The sequence below is a fragment of the Poecile atricapillus genome, chromosome 3 (genome assembly GCF_030490865.1).
Source record: "Poecile atricapillus isolate bPoeAtr1 chromosome 3, bPoeAtr1.hap1, whole genome shotgun sequence".
NCBI classification, from domain to species: domain Eukaryota; kingdom Metazoa; phylum Chordata; class Aves; order Passeriformes; family Paridae; genus Poecile; species Poecile atricapillus.
Genome location: NC_081251.1, coordinates 71,645,290 through 71,670,892, shown reverse-complemented (window position 1 = coordinate 71,670,892; position 25,603 = coordinate 71,645,290). Strand labels below are relative to the sequence as shown.

At 36.0% G+C, this 25,603-nt stretch overlaps 1 protein-coding gene across 3 annotated transcripts in view; it reads right to left on the bottom strand.

Moving 5' to 3' along the window:
• Positions 1-25,603, bottom strand: part of SIPA1L2 (signal induced proliferation associated 1 like 2) — a 127,299-nt gene that overhangs the window by 17,138 nt on the left and 84,558 nt on the right. For all 3 annotated transcript variants that reach the window (XM_058836085.1, XM_058836086.1, XM_058836087.1), the window contains exons 10-18: positions 24,564-24,838; positions 13,516-13,773; positions 9,847-9,930; positions 8,263-8,366; positions 7,930-8,033; positions 6,100-6,488; positions 4,387-4,611; positions 2,309-2,462; positions 100-319 (exon numbers count right to left, since the gene is read on the bottom strand). In XM_058836085.1, the coding sequence (XP_058692068.1) occupies positions 100-319; positions 2,309-2,462; positions 4,387-4,611; positions 6,100-6,488; positions 7,930-8,033; positions 8,263-8,366; positions 9,847-9,930; positions 13,516-13,773; positions 24,564-24,838 (1,813 nt within the window). The remainder of the gene's footprint in view (positions 1-99; positions 320-2,308; positions 2,463-4,386; positions 4,612-6,099; positions 6,489-7,929; positions 8,034-8,262; positions 8,367-9,846; positions 9,931-13,515; positions 13,774-24,563; positions 24,839-25,603) is intronic.

The following is a 25,603-nucleotide window of genomic DNA, read 5'->3' as shown; positions in this document are numbered from 1 at the left end:
AATTTCACCTTAAAAGTAAAACCTCACTTAATACTTGGTGATTGGTTTGAGCTTACTACAAATACTCCAAACTCAGCGATGAGAGCGACAATGACTTACTTCTCAGATTTCCCATTCCAGGAGTCAGGCTCATTCTGGGAGGCAGTGTGCTGTGATATGGTGGAGTAGTGCTGAACAAGATATCATTTGGCAAGGCTTGGTCTATCATTGAACTTCGAGAGCTGGCGTAGGAAGATCCCCTTCGATTGCTACATATGCTTTCATCAGAGAGGGTGCGGTAAAGTGTCCTCCGTGGGGAAAGGTTTCCATAGAATGAAAACTAAAGATAAAAATGAGAACACATATTGCTGGTTGAAGTGATTCATACAACTGTATCCCATCATCAGTTCTTGGGAGTGTTTTTCTGGACAGGCACTCTGGAATACTTGAACTAATACAGAAGATCAGAGATTTCTTCCACCATATCAGATCTACTGGGGCCTCAAAAGAGTTACTGAATTGGATACTCAGATTTCCTCTCAATATTTTGGAACATATAACCATGAATTAATCAGATCATGTGTAGTTTTATTAATTGTGAAATGTTAAATGAAAACTTCACAGCCTTATGACAGCAACACTTTACAGAAATGTATATAAGGTTACCCAACTCTGGCAATATATATGCAAGCCTACACATAGAAATGTTTGATTTTAATTTTAAATGACCACTGTTTAATGTTAAACATTCTGAACTGATATATGCTGCCACATAATTTATTGGATGATAAAAGTGACTTGAGACACTGCATCTCTCTGGATATCACAAAACAGGCTTAGAAAAGAGGATAACAGTTTTCAGTGAAAACTGCTTGTGTATTTCAAAAGGTTACCCAGACCACAACCCAAATATCTACAGTACAACAAGATGCTATTGTATTGTAAAGCTGGACCATACCACTTTGTAAGTAATTTCTCAGCACTGCAAACACAGTTTTCTTTACATCTACAAATCACAGTTAGTGCCTTAATTATTTTACTGGTTTACTACATACAACAATTACATGTTTTCTTTGCAATTAATTGTGTGTTCCATGTTCCCTGTGCAGAACAAATGCTTAAGAGGAATGGCTTTTGCAAACAGTGAATATAGCGTAGAATCTCAGTTATTCAGGAAATTAATTTCTGACTTCACTGTCAAAGGTAACTAGCTCACCATTATCAAGATCACTTCCCTCTATGAAGGCACAGCCACAGACTGTACACTGACAGCTCCTTGGCTGGGGTTCCTTGTGAGTCAGGGCCCACTTGGTCTCACTTACTTAACTTTTGTTTAGGTGCCTCCAAGAGGAAGGGGATAGAAGCCATTTATCTCAGTCACAACCCCTCTCTCCTCGTTGATTCTTATTTAGGCAGCCAGAAACACTGGCAGTTCTTGGAATCTTCAGAAAACCCCTCCAATTATTGTATCAATCATAAATCATAAAAACCTCTAGGACACGACCCACAAAAATTCAAGCATGAATAATGCACACTTAACATACCACATATTATAAAATATATATGACCTGAATTTTAAATTCAACTCTGCACTTACAAGATTCCCATGTGTTACTTTTGTTCAGACATGATGATTATGCTATTTAGCATATTGTATAAACACAGTGGGTTAAGAGAGCATTGAGTTAATATGGAAGTGTGACAATTATCTCAAGTAATTTAATTGCTTTGTTCTTTATTCCACATTAAGCACAGAATTCAGAACCATTTACTGTGGGGAGCAGCAAATTTTAAGATCACTATCCACTTATTGTGAGCTATTAAGCATTACCAACTGTCTTCATACTATAAAGATTAGATCCAGGCTCTCCAGTAGCACTGACAACTACGCTTTCTGAATAGCTGCCACTGATACCTACAGGAAACTGATATGGATTTCTAGCAGAATTATTGGTACAGACTGTTACAGAGGAAAGTGGTCTACTTTTATTCATGTGTTTTAATATCATACAAGATGTACAAATTTAGCCTCTGTCCTGGAAAATGTCACTTTTAACCTTTCAAACTGTAATGAAGTTGCTCAACCTGCACCGACCTCTTGTCAAGCTAAGCAAAGGCATACTTAAACAAATACTGGATTTTATCATCAAACAAACATTTCCCATCCTTGTGGGAAATGATATTTTGGGACTTATGGTCATCCCCATAGAATAAACTTAGCTTGTACAAAACAATACTGCATTCTGTATAGCAATTTTGGGCATACCAGAAACCCATTTCTAAGGTTACTGAAGGACTGAAACACATAGAGCCAAAGAAAGTAGCCAACCTTTCTTCTCCCTTCCTCCATGGAGAGGCTGTCTGGCAGCATCAACTTCAAAAAATCTTCTTTGGACAAGACTTGCTGGCTTTCAACAATAGCATTCCTGACAGAAGTTTGGAGCGGACTCGATGCAGACACAGCATCAATATCATCATACACTCTGTTGAGAAAATGGGTGGTTTTAGCAAGAAATTGGATTTGAAAGGCTGCAATCATCTTCTGTCAAAGTGAAAATTGTTAGAATTATCTCCTGACACAAAACACTGTTTAGAAAAATTTTTTGATCACTTTACCTTTATGAAATTGTTTGTGGGTAAAAAATGAAATTCTGAAACCACTGAGAAATGAAGTTTAGGAATCCTAAAGAAAAATTTAAAAAAGCATTCTTCTAGCTTGCCTCTTTTTTACACACCACACTTCTCTATCAATACAAAAGTTATATTTATTTCAACATTTCCAAAGGTTCACCACAAAACACTTTAACTTTTACTTCCATAACAAATAAAAAAATCAATATTTTATAGTACAATATTGCATCCAGCTTCACAATCTGGCAAAATTACTATGGTCATCACAGCAATGTTTGAAGTGTATTGACAATCAATTACTCAGTGTAAGTATTATTATCAGCAATTTCATAAAGCTATTCAGATAAACAGGTAGTCTTCTTTAATTATCAGCACATAAAAATCTAGTTACAGTCAACAAATGACTGTCAAACTGAATTAACCTTCAGCTCCTTCCAGTGAGAAAGAAGAGACAGCATTTTAACAGGTTTACTCTGAGAACGTAATCAAAGGAACTGGAGATTGTAACTCACAGAGATCACACACTGGAAGCCATTGTTCACTGCCAAGTGCAGCCTTATCAGTGACTGTCTTCAGCAGAGAGAAAAGCTTTGCTATGGTAAACTATCAGTGAATTTTAACCTACAGTGGCACAACATTTAGCAATTGACCTGATATTCATCATCACTGCTAATCAGAGATGCTATTTTATTTCAACATGATTATCCTCAGATATTTCCTCTCTGTGATATAGAGAGCTTTCCTAGAAAGAAAGAGGTGAGCCAATTCTGTATGCCATGGAAAAATCTGAAAGTATTTTTTGACATAGAAAATGTTGTCATTGTCATATTCAAGTAATGGTTCTTGAACAGAGCTATCTCTTGAAGATAATTTTCTAAATTGCCGTTGTTTCAGTCTAAATACCCTGATTCATGATGCAGTTTTATTTTAAGGCTGCCATTCAAAATAAGGAGACATTGTTTCAGTAGTTCATTGATTTAAAAATCCAAAAATTTGTGAAAACCCTGAAATTACCACACTATAATTCAAATACTACTATGACTGAACAATTTATGCAATTAAAATATTGGGGGGGAGAAATGAAATCACCTCTATATTAACACAAAGGAACACAAATAACCAGGACAGGAGGGTACTAACATCTTCTGCCTTTGAAAACTAGGAATTCAAGAGCTTAATGTCAGATTCTTATTTCATAGCATATATACTCTAGCATATATTTTTAAATATTACTCTTGCCATAAATACGCACGCATATGTAAAATTAGGTATTAGATAAAAATAACCCAATCCCATTAAACAAAGAACAATCCAAATTAAACATTTGAAAATCCAGTACTGCATGTCATCAATTTTTTGAGATGGACAGTGGCTGACTATGGTTTATTGAGAAACAGCACCAAATAGCTTGTGCAAAAAAAGAGAGCAGGGACATTATCCACAAGGATGATTTTGAAGCCAGCAGGAATTTCAAGGTTAGTTTTAAATGCCGGATTCAAACATCACTTATCACAGATGCACCATTATGAAAGTATTATCTCTCTATATTTGAAGTACTGAATGTTTTCCTTTAAGTTCAAGCCTTTTCCTTCCACCTAAGCACAACACATTTCTCATGGACTATTCCAGCATCAAGATTCATCAGATACATAAAGGTATGGAAAAAACTCCCGGAACATTTAAAGGCAAAACAGAATTTGTCATTTCTTTCTATCCTATTTTAAAATTTATTTTCACTACCCTACTTCTCCCAACAAAGTAAAACAGAGTGCTTACTCATGACATTCTGAAACCTCAGATTCTTCAGGTGTAGGACTTCCTTCCGATTTTTTCCATCCAATGACATATTTACTCACTGCTCCTTGTCTGTGGTATGGTTTTGAAATCGACCCAGACATCTGCTGACCACTATTCTGCGACACTATATAAACTTTGGAGGTATCTAGGGAGCCACTCTTCTTAGAGCAGTGTGTTGATGGGCTTCCTGAATGATGTGACCCGCTGGAAAAGTGAACGAAACACACAAAAGGAAAAATTAAATACGCTATGCAACAACAAATCAGAAACGCTTTGCCTGGTATGTGGCAATAATTCTCACTGTTAAGTTTCTCTCAAGGTTAAAATCAGTGAAGCAAAATTGGCACAGTCATTTTCTTCTCACCAACTGTGTACACATTAAAGCTCTTTGAGAACAGAATTGTGATGTGTTTCTGAAACAAGCAATGCATGGAATTCAGCTTGCTGAAATGCCAATGCAAACTGATGTGAATAAAAAAAAAAAGCCTAAATTTTATTTATATATATATATATATATTCAATTTGTGTGTGCAATTTTAAGAAAATATGTGCACACACATTTACATAAAGAACTACATAGGGAATTACTCAAATATCTCCCTAATCATAAAACCTATGTGCTTTTCCATTTCAGAATAATTTTGCCAGTTGATGCAAGATTAGGCTGTGCCTTTCAATCAGACACACTAATATTAAATTATCAGCATATTTTACAGAAGTAAATTTCAGTTCAACAAGACAGTCCTCTGGATAATTTTAACATTCCCTTTTATTACAAATAACAGCACTAGTAGGCACTAAGACATATTTTTATTGAAGACTCAGAAACCTATTTCAAATAAACTAAAGCAAACATTTCCTAGAAGAATAAATTTCTTCAGAATAACCAAACAAGACAAATTCACTCATGTCAAGCTTATAAGGAAATCAGTATACAAGGTATTATTTGGTTATTTTCCTGTACTGATTGACACTGAAAACAGGAAAATCAGAGGGAAAGAAGAACAAACAAATTCCTTCTACCCTTTAGAGTAAAAGCCTTAACACACAGACCAAAGCTTCAACTTCAAAGTCACCAGACAATGGGAACTGGAAGATAAAGGCAACCAGCTATAAAAGTGTACTTTCAACAAGCTTTACAAGAGATATACCATGCACATAGCTCACTGGTAACAAAAAGAAAAGCTGAAAGCAAATCATAAATGCAGTTCAACAAGTAAAACTGCAAAGCATACATCAGAACAATGCAAATTAGGGGGGGATGGTATGTGATGCAGTTTCTATGTATGTAAAAACCATCCATTGTCCAATGTTTCTGATTTCCCTCGGCACTAACTCCAAGGCAATTTGTTGCACTGTACTAAAAAACCCAAAAGTAATTGAAATAAGTTCTAGGTGCAAACTTCTCTTTTACTCAGGGATGTTTCCTAATTTTAAAAAACTAAGCAGTTTTCAAGCATCACGTTTAAAGCCTCCATCAGACCTGGGAGGAGGTCTGGCTGTGCTTTCCAGGCAGACTCATCAAAAATTGCTTGAAAACTGCTCACACAGGCATTTGAATACAACACAAAAACATAAAAATCTTTTAATTTCAGCTTCAAAGAAGGGTAAACAGAATAAAAACAACACAAAAGGGTTATCTGCATGCTAACCTATAATCCATGGCCCCGAATTTGTAAGAAGCGTGCCTACCTGGAATGAGAGGAGATTTCACTCAGGTCTCCCATGCTGCCCTCAGCTGTGTGACTGCCGGAGATCGCAGAGGCATAGCTGTGAACAGCATAGATTTTAGCTGGATCGTCGTCCGGCCCGGGAGCCTCCGACGCCTCTGTCCACTGCTCCGTGTGGCAGTGCACCCCAGACCTGCTGCCAGCCAGGTGCAGGGGGGCCAGCAGGGGAGCTGGCATGCAGGGAGCCGTATCGATCCCGCTGTCTGTAGAAGCCCCCTTTATATAGGTTAAGCCGAGCAGCTCGGGATCCATCAGGTCTCCGGAGCCAAAGTGCTTCTCATCGCTGTTGCTGGATGTATTGCTGGATAAGGTGTTGCTGCTGGAGTGGCTTGAACAGCTCTTGTCCCCAATCTTAACAACAAGAAAACAAACCAAAAAAAGACCCCCCTCAAATTAAATAGTAAGAGATCTATTTTCATATAAATTACTGCATTTGTGCCATTCAAAGACCATTTTATTCATTTTTTTTCTTTACAGTATGCTATCATATAACTGCAAAGTATGAAAAGAGCCAATTATACCACCAGTTTCTGTGAAATGAATTGCACAGCTGGCTAGACACATTAAAGGTTGATGTCACTGCAAATAAAAAGGCTCTAGTTCCATCTTCTATCACAAATCTTAAAATCAGAATTGAATTTTCTGATTATAGGACCTGCTTAACATCCATAAAATTGCATTTCTGAACAGTTAAAATAAGCATTTGTTAAAGCTAGAAGCCTTGGTAATTATTTGTTTAAACAAGCTCTACTGAAAATCTGAAAACCACCGAAGACTGAATTATTGTTGGCTTTTTCTCAGAGTGGCTGAAATATGCATTCTCATTGGATCAAATCCAATTGGATGTGTGGCTAGTTAAATTGAAGCCAATTGTGATGAATGTGTACCAGATGAAAGTAACTTAAGTCGAAAGGCCCTAAACTAAGCATGGCTATTGAAGTGGAATAATTACATCAGACTTTTGTGCCAATAAAGTCCAGGGGTTTTGTTATTTACCTTTTAAAATAAATTTTATAGAGAGTTGGATTAACTTATGTCTGTGACAGTAGCCAGAATAAAAGCAGATGGACTTCTACAAGGGCAAATGGACTTCTATTAGGTAGGATATAAATGGGAAGGGTGACTAACTTTTTCATGAGATCCCTCTCCCAGCAGATGCTAGGAGATGCTGTTGCTCACACATAAAATGTAAGTTTACAAACAGTGTAGAGACTCCTACTACATATAGCAGGATTTTCCACATAACAAACATTATCATTATGTAATTTCCATCACTAGACTGCTGAGGATTTTGCCATTACTGAAGACAAGCTACTAAACAAGGTAGACAAGAAAATCTGTTCAGCATTCCCAATGTACAAGCTACATTTTTATAGTGCTTATTGGTAATTACACTCCATGGGTATTTCATGTAAGATGAAAAGCGGTATGGTAAATATAATTTTATTTTCTTTTAAAGGGTAATTAAATACTCCACAGATTAAACAAGCCAGTATAAATGAAGCTGTAAATTCACAGCTGAGTGGAGACTATACTAGTTTTATCTCCTCAGTGCCCCAGACCCAAGCTTTCTTGGAATTCTGAGTTTGTAAACACAGATTAAGCATATTTGATTCAACCCATACCTGGGATAGCATAATCTTTGCCTCCCAAAACACACAGTGGTCTTCACAAATTACTAAAATGTATTTTAAAGATTTATTTCTGTAAGTCCAGAATAGTTTTTTGTTGTTGCTGTTTTGGGGTTTGTTTGCTTTTGGAGCTCCGAATGGCATCCAAGGAAAAGACTTACATGCGAAAGCTTGTTTGGTGACTCCTTGCCACTGCCTTCTTTCTGCAGAGCTCGGTCTTTGTAGGAGCTCAGGACTTTGGTTGATGGTGCATGCCACTTGGCTTCTGCCAAAAATAATGGAGAAAGGCACACGACTCAGCATCAGGTTTCAAACCTGCACACTCCTTGCAATCAGACACAGGTATCTTTGCAGAGTGTGGTAACAGTCCCTGCTTTCACTGGCACATCACGTGCTCCCTGTGAGTCAAACCTCCACACAGGGAGGTGGCTGCATTTCAAGAGGCACTACTGTGCAAAGAACATGTACTTGAAAGATATAGTGGGTTTCATTACCAGAATGTCTAGTTCCTTCCAAAGTTTCCTCTCGTTCTCTGCCTCCTTCACACTCCAGTGAGCCTGAACCTTGGTGATGTTCATGGAGCAAAGGGGACTGGCATCTTTTAATGCAAGCAGAAAATTAAGCTGTTAAGGTTTTTATCCTGTAAGATTAGTTACATGATGAACTATATCACTTTTTACTCTTACAAGCAAGTATTGTGACTTTTTAAAATAATCATCATTCCTAAACATTCCCAAACTCTGCATAGAAATATTTACATGCAATTTTTTCAACAGCATACTGTTATATCTCAAGTGTGAATATGCCAAGACGACAGCGAACTTTAAGAAGAAATGTATTCTTGGGGCTATACACCCAAAGGCTTTTGCAGTGAAGAACCATGGTAATATATGCTTAACCTCTTTGTGATCTAAGCCCCACAGGAATCAATCATAGCTTTGCAGGGTTTCACACTACGAATATGTAAGTTAGTACCAGATCCACGGTTTTGTATTATACTGCAAAAGTTTAAACATCTCACAAAGCAACAAACTAAAACCTAGATTGATGTTAGAAATAACGGTGCTGGAAAAAATGACACAAGATGCATTTTGATGAGTTGAATGCCAAAAAAAAAAGAAAAAAGTTACAGTTTTATTTGAATTATTAGCATCTATTTAGCTGCCAGAGATTTCACTGAGTTACGTAAAATTCCTTGAAGAGTCTGCAAGATACTGCATATATATATCTGCTACACAGAATATCTTATCCACAGTCAATCATGCCAAAGCATTAATAAGCTTCAAGGAGTCAAGCTGATGCTTTCAATATTCACTTTTTTTTTTTTTTCTGAAAAGTAGCTTCTGAAAACCACTTGGCAAGTCTGGAATGCTTTTATATTACTCCATTGTAGATACTGCCATAGCTCAACGTTTTGTAACAGGAGTGTTTTCGGCAGCTGTATATATACAACAAAGTCATAAATTTAAAGTAGTTTAGAACATATGTCTCACATAATAATCTTATAACGTGAGTTATATTTGGGTCATCTCTTATATACAGATAGCTAACTTCTGAAATTTCAATACCAAGGGATTAACAGGGATGCAAAAGGACCATCTATGTACAGCCTTTTAGGGAGAAGGGACCTCTGAAATTCCTACTTTTTTGCGGATATATGCTAGGGAATGGCTGCCATCAAAACATATATAGCAGGACATAAAACCTTCGAAGACCATAAAGATTTTTATTTTTTAAATTAAACACCTTCCTCCTGAAGCAGGAGGAGGAAGTATTATTATTTTATTTTAGTTCTGAGTTACCAGCTGATTTCTGGCCCATTACTGGGAAAATAAAACAGAGAACCATTTTTCATTTACCTGATTTTAAAAATATGATCCTAAAGAGTTAAATTAGGATGACTTTAAAATTGTGTTTGCATGCATGTTGCATCAAATATCAGTAAACCTGTGCATCTTAGAAGATACTAACAGTGTTTGAAAATAAAATCTAAAACAGACATACAAATTTTGCTTATGAAAGAAGATGCATGTGAGCTACTGCAAGATTTAAATAAAAATTTTTAAAATCACTAATACCCGTCATATCCCACTTGCTGTCTCCAGTGGCTGCTCCCGCTGGGTCCTGGGTCACTGGATGAGGACTGGTTGCTTGGAGAACTTCTGTAATGTTGATTTTAGAGTCATTAACAGTGCACTGAGGTATTTGTAGGGTTTTCAGATTTGAACTGGGCTGTGCTTCTTTTATCAAATACATTCATTTTCACAAATAATACAGATGTAGTATGGACACTTAGTTACATTCATTTGGGGAATTTAAAAGGTTTATCTCAGTTTCATAAAACTTTAATGAGAATTTTAAAAGTATAGCATTTATTCACAAATAAAATATTTCCAACTGAATATATAAAAAGGCACAAAAAGAGAAAGACTAAGTACCAAATCCTATTTTCCTTAGATCTGGCTTTAGTCCTGAATAAGTGGGATTACTCAGGAGTCAGAGCAGCTGGATTAGGTCTCTAAATTCATGTGTGTGAAGTTCTCATATTGGATCAGACATTATTGTTATTTCCTTGGCACTTATTCCAATTTTAGAGATAGTAAAATTGGAAGAGGCATTCTAATACTTTTTAAAAATTTATTTAATTAATCCTTTAACATAGAAAAGCAACAACAACAAAAAAAAACATTTTCATGAAGGATATTATTTTGTACTTATTATTTAAACTTTTAAGCTTCATGTCTTAACAATGTCTCTAACCAGTTTTGTTAGATTTCCAGAGAGTTGAAATTTAATGCTTAAATTTGGGTTTCATCACATCTTTTCCTTCACTTCTGTGCATATCATTCCATAATTACAATAGAATTTCCTTCAGCTATCTTAACATTATTTTTAATTCCCTGTGTTTACCTTTTTTTTCTTTTCTCTCCCCCCTTTTCTTTTTCATGTAGAAATGAATGTATGTACTCAGGAAGGAAATGAAGAGGTGTTTTTTCTTTATGCAAACAACTTTCCCAAGAATATGAACTTTTAATAAGCAACTTTACCATTCAGCTTGAAAATTTTAAAGACAGCAGCGATTATATTTTGTTTTTTTAAAGGCATTAGGTGTTATATTTTGTCTAATAGTCAATCTACAATAAATAGTGTAATACCTTATTTTTTAGCATGTCTTTCTCTGAGAAGTATTGACAGGATTGAACCTCTCTCAATTATGTGAAGTAGTCAATAGATTACAGCTAAATTCAGCTCCATGAAGTTATTACCACCAAGAATTATGCATTTCGTGCACAGATTAAGTTATCCAGCACTAAGTAATGGATAAATTATGATCCCATGTGTTTCCACCGTCCAGGCTGATGTTTAGGACATTGTCCCCAAAGCCAGGATATTGCTTTGTGCTGTTCCAAGGCTGAAATATGTCTACCTCCCATTTGCTGGGCAAGTGTGAAGCCTTTAGCCTAGTAAACAATGAGTGGCTACAGAAGGAGAGCCACAGAAATCCCATCAATGACTGCCCCACACAGTTCCTTCACACAAAAATTCCAACCATCTGCTCTCAGGAATGGATTCCAGACTCCAGGTGATAGGATGTATTGCCCACAAGTGTCACTCAGGGGCTAAAGTACACAGAGACTTCTTGGTGCAAAACTCTGAACAGAGAGACCACCTAAAGCTTCGCTTAGGCACATGCTATGAGTAGCTGCCACAGAACCAGCCACTCTGTGAAAACAAGAGTAGAGCTTAAGGACACCCTCCTATTTTTAAGTGACTAAGTAGAGGATTTTCCTTGAACAACTCCAGAATACTTGGATTGCCTTCTCAAAGCATTCAATTCTCGGGAATTGTATTAGGAGCGTAAGCGTTCAGCTCTCAGTTTCTAATTTCACTCCACAGACTGGGCACCTAAATATTATATGTCACAGCAGTTGAATTTTTGCTGCTTAAGTCTCTTACTACATACAGTATACATTTCTTCTACTTCTTCCTCTTTTTATTTCTAAACCAATCAATTTTATTGCTGACTTCACCCTTAGCTCATTTTCAGATCAACTATTAAATCTTCCCTGTTTCATCAACCTGCTTCTCCTGCTTGCACTCTTAAACTGATATGGGGTCTCTGACCCTCTAAAAATCTCTCCACCATTTACCTAGCCTGAGTATACACTTTCACCCTTGCAAGACTACTTCTAAGTACTAATCCACCTTACTTCAAACTCTTCTGTTTTAAGCTCATCTCTCTGCCAAATCATCAACTCTGCCTCTTCCCATGTAGAAAGACCTTGCCAATTAGGTACCTTTCTTTACATGTTTCAAGACCTACATGCCAGAATCCATAATTTTCCTCTCTTTCCATTATTTATACTCTGCATAGTGTCTTCCCCAGAATAGCACTTCTGCACTGCACATGTTTTGCTTAAGTGATGCAGGAATTTCTTCATGATAAGAGTAGACTCAGTCTAAGCATTTTTTTCACATGCTTTGCTGAGTGTTACAAGAAGTGCAGCTTATGCTTGTGAAGTCTTTTTGGAATTGAGTAGCATGTCAGAAAGCTTTCATTTCTTGTCTGTATCGGCATACAGTATGCTTAATAAAGCTTCATAAATTATTAAGTATTTCTAGACATTTGATACATTTCTTTACATTAGATGTTATCGAGAATTTTATTAACAAGACATTAGGAAAAGCTTAAGTTGTATAATAGTATTTAAATGCTTACAAAAATGTACCCCCCAATTTTTCAGGGAGTGGAGAGGAGGGTAGGGTAGAAGGAAACAAATGACCAAATGGTCACACCTGGGAGTCTTCCTTCCCCAGACAATGAAAGAGACATATTTTCAATACTATTTTAATACTATTACTTGTGTACATTTCAATGTAAAAAGTCATTAATTCTTTTGTATTAAATAAAGTAGTCAATGTGGCAATAGAGGCATTTAATGATTTAATCCAGAATTTAAGACTAGTATTTTAGATTTTTGAATCACTCAGATATTTTCAACATACAGTAATTATTTACTTGGAAGTTAGAACTACATCACCCCATAGATATGGGAATAACCTGAAATAATTATAAACAATAAAGGACAGAATTGTGCTCAAGACATATGGTTTTCGTAAATAATTCAAAGGCCAAATGTATTTGCAAATTTTTATCTTTAAAAACGATGTTTCATCTTATGAAGAATTATGATTAAATTAGAACAGAGCTAACATTTAAGGATACCATCCCATCATCTAAGAGGTGTTACATATTCAAATCACAAGCTCTGCTTTGTTTAATTAAAAGCAAAGCAAAACATAAGGGCTGGTAATGTGTTACAGAACCCTTTGAAACTATGCCAATACCTTGGTAGTGAGAGTAAAAAATTAATCTTTAAAGGAATGAGTTAATTTTATTTACATTCAGTATTTGTTTAACTAGTCTTCCAAAAGGTGGGGAACAGGACATTAGTAAGATCCCAAATTTATAAGGCAGTTTCCCACTTCACTGACTGGGGACTACAGGGAAAGGTCAGCTGTCCTCAGCAGTAGGATCCTCAGTGCAGACCATTTCCACCACAAACACCGAAAGTCACTTGTTTCAAGCAGACTGGTCCAGTGAATGGTATTTAATACAACCTCAGAATTAAAAGTACTGTCAAAACTCAACAAAAACAAGACACCGAAGTTGTAGAAAGCAGAGATTTCAAAAGTAATAGACATTAGGAAAATGACAGCCATTAACCAGAGAGCGTATTTATTACCTTGCACCATCTGGCAGCTTTCTATCAAAGGAAGTGCTACGAGGAATGGCTGTCTGAGCCTGCTGGAGAAGCTGCTGGCACTGCAGTCTGTCAGATGTTCCTAGGATTGGAGAGGCACGAGAGAGAGGCTGCCCAGCGGGAGTCGGCACCCGATGCCAAGTGGTATTCCTTCTGAAAGGGGTTTTATACTCACATGGGGTGCCTTCACTGTCAAGTTTGTATTCCACCATGGGTATACGACAAAGTTCTGAACAACCCCTGTGGGACAAATAAAAATTCAGTCTCACAAGAGAGAACAGAGAGAGAAATCTTGCATTTTCAGTCAAAAGTATATACATGTTTTTATTTCAGGTACCCAAAGGTTTTCATACAGCATTTGTACTTTGAACACTTCAAAACTGTCATGCCAAGCAGGTAGAAAACACTTCAAAATAAAAGATTTGCTGTCATGTGCTCAAAGATCTTTGAACTGCCTCCTTGCCCTTCAAAAAAGGGGAACATATTAAACTTTTATAAATTAATCTTCAACTTGAATTTTACATAATAAAAACTTTTAGAGTCATGGCACTTAGAAGTCGTAAAGCACAAAGTTTTTCTAAAATGGCACTGATTTGTTTAAATTTCAGAAACAAGTTTGTTGCTTTGCAGCAAACTAAACGTTTCTAAGCAGGATTGAGAACTCTCCTTTAGAATCCAACCTTGTCCCCACCAAATGACAGAGCACACAGAAAACAACACCAATGATTAATTGGCACCTAAATATTTTCCCCTGTGTTTTTGAAGTGTACTTTCTAATGTCTCTTTTCCCAGGAATTTGTAAACCTGGAAGAGAATTGGGGAAGTGGAAGGAAGATGCAACAGTCTGGCCTACCACCTCTGCTTGAAGTGTGCTTTACAGTACGGTTAAATACTAACAGTATTCACAGACCATGTAAACCCAGGTAAAAGTACTGGTAGCATTCCACAAATGATCCATGTGCCTGTGGGATATTTGCTGCAGACTCCAACTGCACTCAATAATCAAGTGTTACTGTTTCAGAAATTAGTTAATAGAAGCTTCACACACCCTTTAAGTCAACATTGATTATCACTGGATATTTTTTATATTCTCAACATTCCATCTCCATTATTTTTCTGATAGGCAGTGTACTAAATCAGTGTCTATGAAGAGAACACCCTAAATACTTCCAAAGCAATACATTCAGTTTAAGTAAGAAAGTGAAAATTTGCTCCTCTGTCTCAACTACAATTCTGCATTATTCCTTAGCTGAGTTTTGATCACGATTTGCTTTTGTTGGAAAACCAACATTTACCATTTGCAACTAAACTAAGAACACCTAGAGAATGTGCAACAGAGTGTAAAGAGGTTACAGTCTTAATCCTGAAAATATCTTGGCATAAATGACTTAACACAAATGTGCAGTGCAAGTAAATTGCATAAATTCTCACACATTAAATCACTCTGCATTAAAGCTTGTAAATCAACATTCCCAAAGAATATTTTCATTATCTGTTTTCTTGTAAATAGATTAAAAGAAAAAATATTAGACAAAAAGCAAGCTGCCTTATTCAAGGTTGCTGAAGGGAAGACCCAACAGCAACTGTAGCAATTACATTCTATGCACAGTCTGATCCAGCCAAATGTTTCACTCTGCTGAGATTTTTAGTAGCAAATTGGCACATTTATCCTGTAGCACTAAATCTCTATCCCTGGTGGCACTCAAACACATGAAAAAGAACTTAAAAATATAGATTATGAAAGCATTGAGAATGGAGATCAATAGCCAATATAGGGTGGATGACACCTTGATGAAGATGAGCTGAAGAGCTAGCATGTTCCAAAGCAGAACTCAGAATTCCTGGTTTTTCAATGATATTATTTTATCAGAAATATCATTGTGAGATGCACCAATAAAATTTGACATGTTCAACCTCTGCTGACAAATCATAGTTGGATATGCTGGAGGCATCACAGAATTTTGCAATCATGATTTCCTGGTTTGAGCTTCCCTAAGGAGATAAAACCAGCCTAATAATCTCTTCTCACAGACATGTGGCACTACAGAGAAATAACTGTTATAAAATTATTACATCATTTCAGAGGGTCAATTTGGTATATCTCTAGCCTTCCCCTCACCCTGAAATGCCACAGTTATTCAGAACACCACTTCAAACTGCCTCAGTCCCTGTATCGATTTTTAAAACTTTTCTCACTCTTCTGAGACTCGCATATTGGGCTCTTAGAATGACGAACACCATGAAAAAAGGTCAAGTTAAGAGAATTGCACAGAATTGTGCAAACTTTTCTATTGTTGAAGCATATATAGAATCTATTTTTCAGGTGTGATTTTCAACTGCTTATGTTCCAAGATCATTCTTCCCTTTATGCAAGTTCCTGCCTCATTCACTGCCTGCAATGAAGAAAGTGCAGGAGACAACAGCCTCCAGCAATGTAACCATGGTCCTTCTGTTTTTCCTTTTTGTTTTTAAGTATGAAGTTTTACATATGAGACAAACAGATCAAAGAATGCAGAAATGTCATAGCAAGGTTAATAGTAGTTTGGTGCACTGCACAACTTTTCATGTGACCATATATATACAGTTTTCCATTATTTGAAGAAGAAGTAGAACAGTTACGTTGGCTAAAATTTCAATCTGCCTTCTGCTAATTTCTTAGTACTGTTTTACTCCCTTCTTCATTCCTATAGGCTTTAGGCATTAGAAACAAACCACCCCCTCCCCAACTTTTGTTTTAAGATATCTATTTTACTTGGTAAACCAATACCATCCATTTTCATCTTGGTAACTGAGAAAGTTTATAGCATGTAATTGTGATTGTAGCCCTCATTAGATACTCCCCATAAAGTACTCTAAATGCTGTAAAAATAACCATGTGTTTTAAAAGCAAAAGGGACTGTTACTACTATTTAGTTTGACTTAGCTTGCTGACTAATTAACAAATGCATGGTATAATGACAGTAAGCAATAAGCTTTCCCACAATGAGTAAGAACTGAAAATTTTGTAAAATTTTTTTACAAAATTTTGTGTTTGTTTGCATCAGGAAAACATATTCTTCCCACAAATGAAAAGAATAATATATTGAGGGCACAGTTCCCGCAGAAAAAATGCTTACAAAACAACCTTGTTTCAAATCACTATAAAAATTCAACAGTGCTGCTTATGAATTCAAAACAGAGCCCTAGAATGCTTCTTTTAACTGGCTCAAAAAAGAATTTCCATGGTTTCAGATAGCTTCTTTTCTCACATAAGGCTTTTAAATCTTAATTTAAAAGTACCAAACCAATCAACATTTATATGAAAAAATATGCTTCACTGCTTCACAAGCACTGCCTAAAGAACAGATACTGCAGTATATTGAGAGAGGTAAGGTTGTAATTGTAGCTACCTCCTATATCAGGAAGACAGAGAAGGAATTACTTCATGCCTGCAATCCCCACCTCCACTCCCTGCCATGGATCAAACTGTAAGTTATCTTGCATGAAAAAACCCAAAAAACTCAAAAATAAATGCAATTCCCTCTTAAATATGTAATTTGACCTTTATCTAACTTTTACTTATGATTTTACTTATTCCACCAGTGCAAGAATATACATTGACACTGGTATTGAATGATAGCTTTTAAATTTAAATGTTATATATTTCTTTTAAATTCACTTTGAAGGATACATAAGGATAAATCTCTATGGTTTTAAATTTATGTTAAACAAGTATAGGATATCAAATGTCTTTTGCAATTTTATCCAATATAACATTTGGAAAACAGGCTCACACTATTTAACAAGCAAATGAGACCATATCTTAACTACACATCAGAAATTACAGCACTTCCTGCCCTTCACCATAGCTTGGCATTAATTAAATCAATGCTTCAGTATAAAGCACAGACTCCTACTAATACCTTTGGTTCAAGAGCCATATTATCCTATTAAAAATTTGGTTAATAAAACCTACTCTGCAATTAAAGAGAGAATGACTCTATGATACAGCTAGCAGGTCATGACAACATAATAAAATTTAAGAGTCCACTATAAAAATCTGCAATATTCTAATGTTCCTGCAAGGAGCATTATGTTCTGAAAGAATTATCAAGCAGTCCATTAAATTTTTAAAACTACATTAACCAAACCAGTGTTAGTTTCAGAATTCATACAAAGGCTCTGTAATAGGCTCTGTGAAGGGCCTACATAAGGCAGGGAGTCTAGTTAAACTTGGTAAATATCCATCTCCATGGAAAAGACAAGCTGCCATGCACCATGATCAGCATCCTGTCACCTTGATAGCTATACAAAAGCCTTTTTTTCTGCTAAATTCTATGAGTATCACCTACTGGGTACAACTTCAGTACTTGGGCTCCAGCTAGTTACAGATTTCAAGCATGAACAATTTGTTAGGGTATCAAAATAACTAGAATTACAGTTTAACTCCGGTTCAATGTATTGCAAGGAGATGTAGGGATACAGAAGGAAGCACTGGTGTGCATCAGTTTATTACACTGATACCATTTCAATACCAAACATCTAATCCTGCTCAAGAAAGAGTCTTTATCCAGCAGAACAATAACTGCATTCTGCTAACTCAAACTTTGTTTTTGAAAACAATCACTTCTATTAGAGTGCATGTTTGTTCTTACACAGCAGTGCCCAAAGCGACACAACAAGCCTGAGGACTCATTGTGCAATCTATTAAATCCACATAATAAAACACAGATTAATTTTATATAATTATAGGGATTTAACTGGAAAGCAGAATTTAGTAGCTTAGTTTTGCTGAGACTCAGTATGTAGTTAGTTAAGACATACATAGATTTTTCCTTTCCCTAACACTGCAAAGTACCTCCTGGAGGTAGTATCTCAATTCCACTGACTTCCTGTATCAGTTATAGCACAAATCCAAGACACTGCATAATACTGAAATGGTCTAAGAGAAATTTGGTCAAAAAGTCAAGACAAAAATTCCAAGTTCTGACATCTCAGAAATCTATTAACAGTGGTCATACATAATTAATTTTTTTTAAAATATTATATCAATTTTATATTTAAATAATTTTATACCACAATAAATGTATGAGATTGCTTACAGCAACCTCAGACAGGGCTGCTGCCCACCCTATCACTTTGGTTTAAGGGAAGTGATGACTCTCTTACAGTCCCTCCATGGAGCTAAAGAGCTGAAGCTGTCAATCCTTCCTCCTTGAGGATAAACTCATTGTCCCTCTGATCTTTATTACTATTCAGTTTTAAAAAGAACCTTTGTGTTGGTGAGCTGACAAGCAATTCAGAGTCCTCCTAAAGAGCCTCTATATCTCTACTGTTACATGAAAAAGAGAAATACACACAGGAACTAGATGATTCTTAAGGTCCTTTCCAACCCACAACATTCTAGGACTCTAGTATGATTCCATGAATAGAGAGAAGAAAGAAGAAAAGAAAAAAAGAGGAGAAAAAAGAGTCTGGAACTCTTTGCATCTCTCCATAGAGATAAACAGTACTTTGCCAAGCATTTAGGGTTTTTTTTCTGCTCAACTGTAACAACTGTACACATAATTAACTTTAACAATTATAATTAACCTCTACTATAAGTTCATTCATAACTCAGTAAGAAAAGCATCAAAGACTTTATTTGTATGAGAAACACAGTTAAGCATTTTCTCCCATTTTATTTTTTGTTGGGTAGAGAGGATTGACTTTTGCAAGTAGTACAGTTTCCAATTAGTGTAATTCCATTTTCTTAGTGATAGTTCTTCTAGTCATTTCTATAAAACATCAGAATCTAGACATTTCAGGTATTTTCAGCCTTCTTAGATTAGCACCAGGGGTGGTAATTAAAAGGTGTGGTACATCCAAATTCTGCTTTTACAACCAAACATTCAGTTTCAAGTTTTGCTGCTTCAACCTGCCTCAGGTGATGTTAGACTTGGCCTCTTTGTAGATCAGGTGGCTTAATTTATTAAATAAGCAAATAAATATTAGGAATCTGAAGGCCCTATGAACTTTCCCACCAGCTTATGGCAAACACCTCTGTGACAGTAACTGAACTCCACCACACAGTAGCCTCTTCCCCTTCCTAAGAGCATTTTCCAAACATTCTATACTCTGCTGGTTATCTGTTAATTTCAAAGAGCCCCAGAAAGACAATTCTTTCAAAGAAATCATAGTCACTTAAGGGGAAGTATGAGGAATGGAAAAGAAGTCATTACATCTCTTTTATTTGTAAGAAGGAGTTTGCAAGGTTCAAAAGAATAAAATAACCTCAGAAGAACTGCAGCAGTACTTAAAAATGGCCCACAGGCAGTTTCAGTCACTGTTACTAAAGTATTTGTATTTTCAAAACTACCTACAACAGCAGAAAAAGTGTCTCTTGCTTATTCAGACCAACAGTGGAAACTATTGCTTCTACAGCTCTCCTGCTTCTGTTTACAACCAGCCCTGGAAATTTTGCTTAAAATTTTGTTTACTTTCTAAATTTCCTAGAAATTGTTTCTTAATTAATTTCTCAAGCGGTGTCTTTTTTATATAAAATGGTAGTTGAACTAAGAAAAACACATAGGTAAAATATAATAAAAAAGAATCTAGCAAAATCTACAGTTTAAAATAGATTTAGGAGTGCCTGAATTCCTTGATTGGATTTGGCTGATTAAGGATATAGTGTCCTTGAACACTACTATAACACCACCAGCAAAAGCAAATTAGAATGAACATCATTATTCCCCTGTTCAAATGGATACAATCCCAAATCAACAATTCTGAAAGGACAGACCTAGCACAGAAACAAATATGACACAAGAATACTTATTCAGATCTAAAAGCAATGACCAACATATTTGTTCTAATACCGCTTAGTCTCTTAAAGAATTTATGTTTTAAATAGCAATTTCTTCTTCCTATCTAAATATCAGCCCAATGCCACACAAATAATTTTGATTTCTGCACCAATTTGTGCATGATTATTTAATTGCTGAAGCAAACTGAAAACAGCAGGAGCTTTGTCTCAAGTTCATTAATTTTACAGGATAGTAAATGAAAGGCCTTATTCCATGATTGCTTTTGCATATACTACTGTCAAGACTTCAGTAGAAGAATCTACATTAAGTAATGGAAGACATTTATTGAGCCGAATTTTCCTCTGTAATTTCCTAATCACCTTGTAACATTCATTTATAAGCACCTTCAACATTCAAATAGTTTATTTTCATGCTGAAAGAAATGAATACAAGACACTTTGCAGGAAAAAAAATCCTTGTTAATGGTTTACTGCTAATAGTTTATTCTCAGTTGGGTGTACACTTACATTTTGCTGGTTTTCTTTTAAAATTGAAGATTATTTGTGGGCAAGCTAACAGACAAAAAAAATCAGGTCAAGAACTTGATTAAAGATCTCCACTTTGGCTGATGTTTTTTCAAGGGACTGTTTGAGAAACACCCCTGCACATTTGAAACTAATTTTCACTTTAAGGATACAATTCCCAAGATACTCCATGGCAATCACATGTCCAATCTGTGTAAATTCACTTCAGAATTTGATCCCAGCAAGGAACCAGTGCTAGTAAGCAATCCAAAGAGAAATTCCTCATTGCTTTGTATTCATGAAACCCAGCAGACAAAGCTAAGCAGAAACTAGTCTTTCAAGAACTGGAAACCAGCTGATTATCTCAGAAAATGGAAGGTAGGCACTAATAAAATTATACACATTCAGATTTTTTTCATAAAACTCTGGATTTTTTTGGTCTTTTGCTAAAATTATATTTACATTCTTGTAAATGTATTCAAATTTTTAATGCAACTAATCCTTTCAGAAACATAGATGAATGTATTTTTTTATCTATGCACTGTGGGAAAAATCTTAGTGGCTAAACTTGAAACCCTAGATTATGGCATTTAAGTCAAAGAAAAAAACAAACAAAAAAAACCCGAAAGAACAACCTACCAGTATATGCTCTGAGAAACCAGGTTGAAATACAGAAAAGAAGAAAAGCCTACCCAACTGCCAGAAGATCATATACTCTGTAGGATGAGTCAAACTTTCAAGGGACTTATTTCAGCCTCCAAATGTACTTTCCTACATATGTCAGATAGTCTGATGCATCATTTCTTAGCAGAAAACCTCTAAAACCAGCTGTGAATAAAAGCAATAAGTACTGGAGCACAGATGTAAAGCTTTCTCCTGCTTTTTAACCATCATTCTCCTAGACACTTGTAATGTGTAGGTCAAGCATGGATCGACCCCCAGATATGACAAAAAATATCTGTATGTCTGTTGAGTGTTATTTGATAATTATTAGAGCTACTTGATACAAAAAAGCTCCCTCCTGACAAGCTGTCACACCTGCCTTAAATGTTCACCACAGGTATGTGTCACTCACAGAGGATTGATTCTATCCTGTTACAGCCATGCATGGACTCTCCAAGGACAGGGACATTTCTTGTCAGGTGAAGGTGAAATGGATTTTAGTTCTCCAGATACTCCTGTTTTATGTCCAAAACTACTACCTGTAAATTTCTGAGCAATCCTGATAACAAAGTACAAGAGAGACATCAACATATGGAACAAGTCCAGCAAAGGATCAAAGACGATTAAGGGATAAGAACATTTAAAACACAAGGAGAAACTGAAAGTGCTGGTATCATTCAGCCAGGGAAAGAGAAGACTCAGGAGGGATTTTATCAATGTGTATGAAATATCTAGTGGGGGGATTAAGGAAAAGAGATGACAGACTAAGAATTATATCTACTGAATACACAGGAGGCAAGGTGCAAAACTGAAGTGCCGGAAATTCCATTTAGGTACACATATAAACTTTTCTCTCTGAAAGGATGACTGCATATTGAAACTGAAATATTGAATTTTTGAATCTCCATCCCTGGAGATATACAAAACCCAGTGAACATGTCCATGAGCAAACTGCTCTGGCTGACCTTGCTTTGAACAACTCAACAACCTGCAGAGGTCCTTTCCAACCTCAGCTATTCTCTGTTTCTGTGACAAGAACATGCAGAAGTCTAAGAGAACCAATTGAGTAGGAGACAGGGAGACAGATTTGCATAAGTTTTAACTGGTAAGTAGCAGTGATAGCCTATCTTTGCCCCCAAAATTCTGATAATTTATCCCTTTCTTCCCTCTCCTCTTTTCCCTCTTTCATTAATATATTTTACAAACAAAGATCATATTTGTCAAATGAAATTCTCAGACTTGTCATGCAATATCTATAACTGCTTTCTGTCTGCTCTGTTTAGAGTATAAACATTGAGAAAAGGCAAGCTCAAAACCCTACAGAGACTGGACAGTCGAAATCACTGATCATATTTTTGGGGATATACAAAGGAAAATGAGCAGTTTTCTGTGGGAAACTGATAATTGAAAGAGACATTTATTTTATATATACATACTAGAAAGGTGAAGCTAAAAAGAACTTACACATTCTTTAAAAAAATTTTAGAACAGGCACATAGCTTTAAAATAATTTTTCTTAGTAATTAGTCACAATTTAAAAAGTGCTAAAATTTATAAAGAGGATTTTGCAGATTTTTCTCAGTGTGGTAACACTCAGTTCAAACTCCTCCTACATATAGACTTGGGTGCTATGTATCACACTGATCTGGGATTTAAACATTTTATCTCTAGAAAAAGATTTATACCAAAGACAATATAAACAGTTCATACAGTATGTATTTTTCTATCAGGGCCTATAAAATACACATTTTTACCTTCAATATAATGGGATCATCTCATTAGGCTCATATTCTGTAAACAGCTTGGAAATGTATACCAAACAAGTCAGTGAAAATTCATACCCAGAAGCAGATGGTGAGAATAGCAAAGCTAAGCAAAGAGAGGCTTAATTGCAAATTTCTATCCAACTAAGCAAAACGGTGCTATTCTACATTCACAGGCATTTTGTTCAGAAAGGGAGGCATCACGATGCAGGTTGAGGCAGGGGACAGCACTTGTGTGTCATACATCAGGCCAATGACTACTTGGAGAATTGCCACCAATTAAACAGCATTTGTATACAGTTGGCATCGACTTCACAGTGCTGCATGCTACGTAAAATTTTATTGCTTGTTGTCTTGCCAAAAGCAACACATCTAATGTTTTTTCTGTTGAATTAAAAATCAACAAGAGATTTAAAGTTGGCCTGGTACGAGAAGAGAAGTAATTAAATTTACTCTGGTACACTTCTCATTTAGAATGAGCCAAATTAACACTGACTAGACAAGGTGTGTGAGAAATAGTCACACCGTCACAAAGTTTCAAATTTTTCCTACTTCACTGCCTCATGATATTAAAAAATAGAGTAAAATGTCTTTTGTCACCAAAAAAGGAACACTGATGAAAGAAAAATGCATTTCACCCCTGAAAACACTGGTACAGTCACTGTAATGATTGTTATTACAGTCTTTCCCTAAGCATGAGCATATATTTCACGTTGCAATAATATTTCTCTGCTTTAAATGATAAACTCACTGATGTAACTCACCATTTAATGTGAACAAATTAGATATTTGTAAAAAGTGAGTAGAACTCTAAGACTTGGTACCATTTATGTGCAGAATCCAGCAATTCACTATTTTCATTAAATTTCAACATAAAAAAACCCAACCAAACAAATCTCTTCCAGTAGTCAGGATTTGGAGAAATCTCAAAGATAAACAAGGTGCAATTTCGTGAAAAAGTTTCTACATTTTTTAATTCGGCATTAAAATATAAAACTCTCCCGTGGCCGAAAAGAAGTAACATCAGCTTTCAGGACAGCTCAGTCAGGATACACTAAAGTTTACTTCCTACCCTTTTAAAGTCATATAAAAATAAATTTCCTATTAAATTTCTTGCAGGATCTCATTTTATCTTCTATAACAAGTCAATATGGGTGCTGGGGAGAAGATTGCTTTAACCGCCATCAACAATATTATCACCCATCATGGCGGACAACATCCATTTACCGAATAACGAAACAGTCATGGTTTAAGCAGCAGTAGAGAAAAAAACCCCAACAGATACAAATGTTACACTGAGAACTGCTGCTCCTTACCTTCTGGGCGCTCCATCCTCGTGTGGTTGAATAATCACCACTTTTACTGTGACCGACGTGCGTAAAAGGTCGATCATTTGCTCATGCGTCAGAGTTGCCACAGCCACCTTACAGATCTCAACCAGGCGGCTCCCTTGCCGGAGACCTGCTTTCCATGCAAATCCAAAGGGCTCCACGTCTGCCACTATCCCTTCAAAGTTCACGTGGAATCCAAGCTGGCCCAGCCCATTTCTCCGCAGGGTCATTTCCGTGGTTTCACATCCTCTAGTCACTATCTGAGGAAGCACCAGATTGATACACAATTGTCAGAGCACACAAACGTTATAAAGTCACATATGGCTTAAGTATCTTCAATATACTAATAAGAAATTATCTTAACATTTATCTCTGAATGAAGATTTCTGCATTAAATAAAATGAACAAAACATTTTGCGACGCTAAAAATCTTACATCTTCAGGGCAGGCAGCTGACCCACGTCAAGCTCTTCCTCCCTTGCCCAACATTAACACAATGCCATTTATATCTTACTGAAAACTTTACAGCTGGTTTAGTTTCAAACCACAAAGCAAGAAAAATGCTGCCCTGTCAACTACTTTATTCTTTTTTGGCTGACTGCAGGTATGCAGGCGTTTTTCTCAGCATTAAACACTATTAAACCGAAGATATAACATGAGCCAAATTGAGTGAAGTGCCTCAGCTTGTTTTCTTTGAGAAAACAGCAATGAAGGAAATATTTGTTTTCTTTTGCTTCATGGACAGATTCCTAACTACCATCATCTCCAGATGATGATATCACTAAAATGGGATGAGAGTTTCCATGTCACTGGGAAACTTAGAAACAAAAAAATTACTTCCCTCATATTCAATGAAAAGTAACCTTCATTATACAGAGAAGCCAAAATCCTTCAAATTCAGATTTTGCCAAGCAGCTTCATTTCTATAGACTGTGAAACAAGTTCTCAACAGTTTTGCCATGTAAATCACAATCATACAACGCCTGTAACTGGGATACTGCACCACAGTCAGAACAAAACTCTAG